Here is an 8,503-nt window from a genome sequence, read left to right as displayed (position 1 = left end):
ACCTTTGCAAATCAGATCTGGATCAATTAGAATGGCAAAGGTAATAATCCCAAAAATTAGGGTTGCCTTATAAAGGAAAAAAGTAGCCTTTATAGGTATTTTTGTGCAGGAAAAAGTTAAGGCTGGTATAACCGGCTCTGGGCCCGGTTGTACCGGTCCAACCTCTTGAAAAACAGGAATATTGGGATGGTTATACCGGCCCGAGCGGCTGGATCGAACGGAGACGAGGCGAGCGAGCAGCGCGCGGACCAGACGGGGAATCGCGAGCGCATGCAGGCAGCAGGCGCGTGGGGCCAGGGGCGCGCGAGGCGAGGCATCACAACAGGGCTGAGATCCAGTGACATGTTGTGGGCATGTCACCGGTGAACAATGTCGTAACATGCGCTGCAGGCCGTTGGATCAAAAATGGATAGACAAGATCAAGCACTGTAGCGATGCACTGTAGATGATCATGTAGCGATGCACTGTAAACCCTGTAGCGGCTACTGTTCATGTTCATCTAGCCATCCATTTTCAATCCAACGATCAGAACATAGTTGCATGTCACATTGCATGTCACAGTACTGTTCATCCGTGACATGCATGTCACCTGATCTCTGTCCATCACAGCGGAGGAGCGGGAGCGGGAGCGGAGGCGACCAGCGTGCGGGAATTGAGGGAGTGCAGAGAGAGCGGCGCGGCGTGCGGCAGGAAAGCGAGTGGAGCGAGCAGCACGTGCGGCTACCAGCGGCAAGGGATCCAGCAAAACGTCTGGCTGCACAGTGCACTGCGTGCAAAAAGTACAGCGTGAGAAGAGATGGGCCATCCGGTTTGACTCCTTTTTTCTTTAATCTCTTTTGACAAAAAGCGGAGCAAACTTTTGAGTCTCTTTTAAATAAAATCTGAGCAAACTGAGAACCAACCTGAGGTTGAGTGGTTAGGAGGATGGTTGTATCCCCAGCCCACCAGAGTTCAAACCCCAGGTTTGACATCTGTGTGTCTCATAAAGGCGGAATATTCATTCAGTGGGAGGCGACGTTCCCGTAGACAGCGAGGCGCCTGTGGTGACTTCGTCAATTTCAAGATCCAATCCGCCGGCTCAGTCTTCCGGAGGTGCTCATAGGGGTAGGGTGTGCGTGTGTGCGTTCATAGGGGTGAGTGTATACGCGTCTATGTGAGCGTCTGCGTTTGTACTGTGTTTCTCAAAAAAAAAAAAAATCTGAGCAAACTTTAAATCATCATCGGGAGCAAAATATTGGAGAGAAAGAAAATAGATGTAATAGGTGAAATACTTTTGTGGCGAACAAGAAACGGTACAAAAGAAATGGCAAACACCGAGAAAAAAATCGAGCCACCTTTCGAGAGGCGGAAAAGAGGAAACCAAAGGTGACATTTGGTGGCCAAGATAACGTGGATGATAGATGACAAACGAATAGGATTGATTTGAGCCAAAGAACCAAATAACTGCTCCGACCCGACCCCCCTCTTAACAGTGCGGGGTCCTATACTCAAGAAAAACCGAGAAGAGGAGACTACCTTGTCGCGCTTCGCCTTCGGGCGCTCATTCGAACTTCGTCTCGAGCTCTTCCTCTCTCTTTTCACACCGTGGCCCGACACCATAAGAGGGTGAGAGAATTAACCGCGTCCCGCTTGATCTTGATGGCGGCGCTCATGCTTCGTTCAAGCTGAAACATTTAATTTGATTGCATGCTCTAAATCTTGATCACCAATAGCTCAATTCATGAGCCTTGAATGATTGTGACACCGACTTCGAGCCAAAGCTTCTCTCTTGACATCACATATCTTGAATCCAACATATGAACTTCAAGCAAAACCTATGGAGTATTCCTTCCAACAAAAACCTCAATATTGAAAACATTAGTCCATATGATTTATCATCAATTACCAAAAATAAACATAGGGGCAAAGTACCCTTTCAAATGTGGCAGAGGGGTGGTGGACCATGTCTTTGACGCAGGCCAGTCGGCAGTGGCTTTGAGAGGTGACTGGTCGTGGCTACACCGAAAGCTTCAGAGGTGGCGTCGGCAACGGTGAGCTCCATCCGTGGGCGAAGGAGGCCACAGTTCCGTTCTGGAACACGAAGCTTGTTCAAAAAAAAAAGACACGAAGCAGACTGCGAATTTGAGGAATTAAACTGTGCTGAATGTCATAAGAAAAACTCTGCTGAATTTGATTGTTATTTGATTTTCACCTCCATCCTCAACCTGTACCTGTCCATGCTGAATGTGCGAAGTTGCCGCTTCCTAAGTTGGCTGCATGCCTATTGTCATCGTTATAACATCATCATGCGGGATGAATTAGGATTGGGTCTCTCAGCGCAATGGATTTAGCTATCTTCTGTCGTGTGGCTTGCTTAGTTGATTATTTGGAGAGGCATGGGAAGACAGCGCGCAGAAGATCATATATAAATTTTGTCAGTCCGCTGAAGTGACGGTGATAGGGGTATTCCCTGATTCTTCAGGTTGTGTTCACTTCAGCAGCATTTGCATGTATGTATATCTCAGTGTATTAACAAATTATACCTTCGGGGCAGCCTATGTGGGCATCCCAGTAGCAACATACTAATGCTCAGCGTGTGCAATACGTGCTTCATTGCACACTGCAACGACCTTTGCAATAATCTGGAGATTATCAGCCATGCTCAAGCTTGGCCAGTTATGCATGTATCTTGCCATCACTCGGATCAGAATTGGTTCCATCGTTCTTAAAGTTCCTGAGAGTATCAGGCCACCTCCCAAGTCCCAACTGCCACAATCCTTTACCGCTGGCATCTGGTTGGTGGTCAAAGTTACTGCCATAATCAGTTTAAATTTGAAACCACGACACGTATTACAAATTGGAGGGGGTATGTTTTTTGGAAGTAGTACATCATCTTCTCATTAGTAGACTTGGTCTTAGGACATCTCAGCGCCCGACATAAAATGGACACCACAGTTTTGGTCGGGCCGCGGACACTAAAGAAGGTGGTTTTGAAACAAGCTTAAACAAGAAGAAGATATAATTAGAGTTCATGGCGAAGAAGATCACATTTTATTCATGAAAAACGACTCGCAGATGGTGCATGCAAAATGGGGCGAAGGTGATATCACAACCGTTCATGTTACTTATGTGTCTTGAGATTCGGTCAGACACGGTCCCACTTGAAAAGAGAATCTACAGCTGTCATATCTGTAAAATTAACAGTACTTTTGACAGGACTGTATGTACCATCTAATAAATTCGGACGGACTCTATAAATTTAGCACGCCATATCGCAGGACTACATAGTCATGTCATAGGAACTTCATGCGCAAATAATAGAGGACTCTATAGATATAGGTCACGAAATAAATTTTAAAATATTAAATATTACACTCATTTTGACGAGCTCGTCGCGAGGAAGTCAAATATGCAAATAAAATCTCATTTACATTTGTTCCCGGAAAGTTGTGCCCGTTTTTCAATTTGTAGTGTAGTTGGAGAAGGGAATCTAATGGTATGAGTGGTCACATGTGCGGTCCCCACTGGTGGACATCCCAATGACATGCAATGGCTCAGATTTCACTTGCGCCCCATTTCATAAGTGAGAACGCATTTTCGCATGAAAAATGTAAATAACTAATAGGATCGAAAGGCTCATTATCGAAGGGTTTTATCGCCGGGCGCCCATGTCGGTGGCAGTTCTTATGCTTCGTCGTCGGCGTCCCGTATGAATGCAACTTGGCAAGCATCGTCGATGACTTCCTTTGCCATAACGCGGTCCCACCAAGTTTTAGTACCTTCCCTAGTTCCGCGATATGATAGGCCCGTTGTTGCCTGTCATAGTGATCCTCTAGGAGCCACACCCTACATTTTTTCATAAATACACCATATTATCACCATACATGTTCTAAATTTGGGTTTTTCTAACAAATATGAGCCATTCCTAAGCAAATACTACCCATATGTAAGATAATAGGATGCATTTCCTAAGCAAATACTAGCCATATGTAAGACAATAAATGCATTTGCTAAGCAAATATTAGCCATTTCAACACATACATACATAGGATTTCAACATATACATGTAAAATTTCATATCTAGGGTTCCAACAAATCTATGGTTCAAACACATACATACATGAGGCTATGGCTTTCAACACATACACTACAATATAGATTCCACCAACCAAAATTTCAAATCTAGGTTCCATGTCTAAATCGAATTAAATCGGAGCAAAACTTGGAGGAATCGAAGGGGAATACCTTGAGAAATTGATGGGAAAGAATTTGGTCGGTCAGATCTGTCGAATTTGTGGCCAATTTGGTGCTGGCGGAGGAGAGGCGGCCGACGGCGGCGGTTCCGTGTCTCCAGAGAAGAAAAGAAGAGGGAAGAAGAAGAGGCTCGGGTTGGGGCAGTCTCGGGCGCCACACATAAGTGGATGTGTGGCGTCCTTCCGAACGGCGCCACACATATGTGGCGCCCGTGGAAACGGCGCCTACCACGTCGGCTGGTCAACAGCGCGCAGCGTCGACCGCGCCACCTCGGCCTGGATGTGTGGCGCCGTTCGCATGGGCGCACAAAGACAAGTGTGGCGCCGATGCAAGGACGCCACACGAAAGGGTTAGTCCAATAAAATAGTTTAGCTAAAGAATCATTCCGTGTTTTTCTTCGCAGAATGGGTTATTTTCGTTAAAATTGCCTCACTCGGATCAGAAGTGGTTCCATCGTTCTTAAAGTTTCTGAGAGTATCAAGCCACCTCCCAACTGCCACAATCATTTACCGCTGGCATCTGGTTGGTGGTCAAAGTTACTGCCATAATCAGTTTAAATTTGAACCAATTTAAACTAAAACCACGACATGTATTACAAATTGGAGCGCACATCTTCAGCGGCCCGGCATAAAATAGACACCACTGTTTGGGTCGGGCCGCGAACACTAAAGAAGATGCTTTTGAAACAAGCAGAACAAGATATAATTAGAGTTCATCAGATCATATTTTATTCATGAACAAATAAATAACTGATAGGATCGAAAGGCTCGTTATCGGAGGGTTTTATCGCCGGCCGCCCATGTCGGCGGCAGTTCTTAGAGCATCTCTAACATAACCCGTAAAACAGACAGGAACCGAAAAAGTCCGGCGGATTTACGGGTTCGGACTGAAACTGGACCAGAACGGAGCCCAAACTCGCGGCCTGGCCCGTAAAACGAGTTCGGGGGCCCGAGAAACTCGGTGGACACCCCGTATTAAAAGGGGCCGCGGAGGGGAGTTCGATTTCTAAACCCTACTCCCCTCCGCCGCTACCACTTCCGCCGCCCCCACTCACCCTCCTCTCCGGCGAGCAATTATGCCGCCGCTGACGCTGCTCCGCCACTGCGGCCACCACCCCTGGCGTGTGCGCTCCGATGACGCTTGGAAGCGGGCGGCACGGAAGTGGCCGCGTGCTTTCGCGCACCGGGCAGCACGCGAGAAGGCGCACGAATGAGAAGCCGAGGAGGCGCCCCCGCCGGCTCGTGCAGCCCGCCGCTACCGGTGCTTTCCCCGCGCGGCGACGGCAACGACGACGACGACACACCCGGGCCTCCTCTAGCCTGCGGGAGCTCGGCGGAGGCGGCGGCATTCGAGGTGGCCATGCTCATCTTCGCGTAGGAGTCGCCGGCACGGAAAACCGCCGCCGCAAGATCTGCTTCGGTGACAATCCGAGGCCTAATCTAATAGTTTAGGTCTAAAATTATTGAATATAGCTAGAACTGCTACGTATTTTAGCAAGTTTAATGTAAATTATTGACGAATGTTGCTCGATCGGAGCAAAATGGGTTCAATCTCGCAAAATCATCGTATCATAATTTTCCCGCGTTGTTTGATTTTAGCTTTTCAGTTCGCCTTTTTCGGTTTCTAATATGCGCCGAGACAAACAACTAAACTGAAGAGTTCGGAAGAACTTCAGATTTTCGGTTCGCAGATATACGAGGTCTGCTAGTGATGCTCTTATACTTCATCATCGAAGTCGGGATGGACGATGCCGGCAACCGTGGCCTCCCGTATGCAACTTGGCGATGACCTCCTTTGCCAGAACGCGGTCCTCTCCGCCTTGTTCTTCTCCGGCGAGACAGTGTGACGAGCAAGCCAGCCATAACGCCATTGCCATGGAGAAGAGGCAGAGTAGGATGAGTAGATTAATACGGAGTATAAACGTGTCAAAGATTAAAAAAGAAGAGCAACGTGCCATTGCTTGGCCTAGTAAACGTCAGCACGTTCTCCCGCTTGAGCGCAATCAATCAAGTGCTTCGGACAAAAACGCACACAGATCGACATCTTGCTGTCGCCGCTCACGGACTGCTCCGCCTCCCATGCCGATGGCCCCAGCCGCCGGCACCGCCGCAGCGCCACACGTCCTGGTGGTCCCGTACCCGGCGCAGGGCCACACCATCCCGCTCCTGGACCTCGTCGCCCTCCTCGCCGCCCGCGGCCTCCGCCTCACCGTCGTCGTCACGCCGGCCACCGCCCCGCTTCTCTCCCCTCTCCTCGCCGCCCACCCGGAGGGCGCCGTCCGCGCACTCACCCTCCCGTTCCCCTCCCACCCGGCCTTCCCCGCCGGCGTCGAGTCCGCCAAGGGCTGCCCGCCGGCCCTCTTCGGCGCGCTCATCGTGGCATTCTCCGGCCTCCGCGGCCCGCTCCTCTCCTGGGCCCGCGCGCGCTCCGACACCCCCGACCGCGTCGTCGCCGTCCTCTCCGACTTCTTCTGCGGCTGGACGCAGCCGCTCGCCGCCGAGCTCGGCGTCCCGCGCATCGCCTTCTCCTCCTCTGCGGCCTACGGCACCGCCGTGCTCCACTCCCTCCTGCGCCGGCTGCCCCAGCGCGAGGACGAGGGAGACGACGAGTGCTCCATCGCCTTCCCAGATCTCCCGGGCGCCCCGGCGTTCCCGTGGAGGCAGCTCACCATGCTGTACCGGACGTACGAGGAGGGCGACGAGGTCTCCGAGGCCGTCAGGAGCAACTTCCTCTGGAACCTCGACTGCTCGGCGTTCGTCACCAACACCTTCCTGCGGCTCGAGGCGCCGTACCTGGAGGCGCCGCTCGCCGACCTGGGCTTCCGCCCCGTGCGCGCGGTCGGGCCGTTGGCGCCGGAGGCCGATGCCGGGGGCAGCCGCGGAGGGGACACGGCGCTGGCCGCGGCCGACCTGTGCGCCTGGCTGGACCGGTTCGAGGCGGAGGAAGGCTCCGTCCTCTACATCAGCTTCGGGAGCATGGCCGTGCTGCAGCCGGCCCACGCGGCAGCTCTCGCGGCTGCGCTGGAGCGCACCGGCGCAGCGTTCGTATGGGCGGTAGGGCCGACGGTGGTGCTCCCGGAGGGGTTCGAGGGGCGCGCCGCGGCAGGCGGCAGGGGCAAGGTGATCCGCGGGTGGGCGCCGCAGGTGGCGGCGCTGCGGCACCGTGCCGTGGGGCGGTTCGTGACGCACTGCGGCTGGAACTCGGTGCTGGAGGCGGCCGCGGCCGGGGTGACCATCCTCGCGTGGCCCATGACGGCCGACCAGTTCGTGAACGCGCGGCTGCTGGTGGATGACCTCAGCGTGGCCGTGCCGGTGTGCTGGGGTGGTCTCGCGGTGGCACCCAGCGCCGACGAGCTGGTGCGCGTGCTGGAAGACACCATGATCGTTGGGAAAAAGGAGTGGGGCGGCGTGGAGGCAAGGGCGAGGGAGCTGGCCGAGCAGGCCGCCGCGGCTGTAGGGGAAGGCGGGAGCTCGTGGAAGGAGGTGGAGGAGCTGGCCCGGGAGCTTCGTCAGCTCGGGAACCCATCGAGATAGCAGGTCAAAGTTGTCAAAAACTAAGGATCAGTTTCTGCAGAATGCACCGAGGCGATATAATCTCGGCTTGGTTTCTTCGATAGATTCCGTTTCTTTATGGCATACCTGGCATTTGATTTCCTTGATATGCAACTATTTTTCCTTGATTGACAATTATTTTCTTTGCGTTTAACTCTGAGTTCAGGAGCTTCCTATTACCTCCATCCCAACTATATTTTTTGTAGAAAGTCAAATTATATTAAGTTTAACTAAACTTTTATAAAAAATCAATAACATGTTAAATAGAAAATTAATATTATTAGAGAGATAATGAAATATATTTTCATGTGCTATCTACAAAATATTATATTTATTGATAGATTGTTTTAAAATTTTGGTCAAACTTTATTTGCTTTGACTTTTCCAAAATCCAAAAAAATATATGCCTGAAGCCTTCATTCCAAGGCTTAAGGCCTACATTTTTCAGAAAGTCAAACTATATTAAGTTTGACTAAGTTTTTATAAAAAATCATTAACATGTGAGATACAGAATTAATATTATTAGATAGATAATGTAATATATTTTCATGTGCTATCTACAAAATATCATATTTATTAATATATTATTCTGAAATTTTGGTCAAACTTTACTTGCTTTGACTTTTCCAAAAATATATAAGCCTTAAGTCTTGGGATGGAGGTAGTATATGAAAAATAGGAATACGTAGTACACTGCCAATACCATTTTTCTTCAGTAA

The 8,503-nt window shown here is 50.5% G+C and overlaps 1 protein-coding gene across 1 annotated transcript; it reads left to right on the top strand.

The window, feature by feature from the left end:
- The first annotated feature begins 6,317 nt into the window (after nt 1-6,317).
- On the top strand, nt 6,318-7,938 carry LOC127317249 (UDP-glycosyltransferase 89B2-like). The gene has a single exon (XM_051347774.2). It carries the CDS (start codon nt 6,318-6,320, stop codon nt 7,764-7,766), a length of 1,449 nt encoding a protein of 482 aa, XP_051203734.2. The 3' UTR covers nt 7,767-7,938.
- Nucleotides 7,939-8,503: the final 565 nt, after the last annotated feature.

The sequence above is a fragment of the Lolium perenne genome, chromosome 7 (genome assembly GCF_019359855.2).
Source record: "Lolium perenne isolate Kyuss_39 chromosome 7, Kyuss_2.0, whole genome shotgun sequence".
NCBI classification, from domain to species: Eukaryota; Viridiplantae; Streptophyta; class Magnoliopsida; order Poales; family Poaceae; genus Lolium; species Lolium perenne.
This window is presented reverse-complemented; position numbering and strand designations above follow the sequence as displayed.

Coding starts and splice junctions, on each gene's coding strand:
- LOC127317249 (XM_051347774.2), top strand. CDS start 6,318: ATGGCCCCAGCCGCCGGCACCGCCGCAGCGCCACACGTCCTGGTGGTC.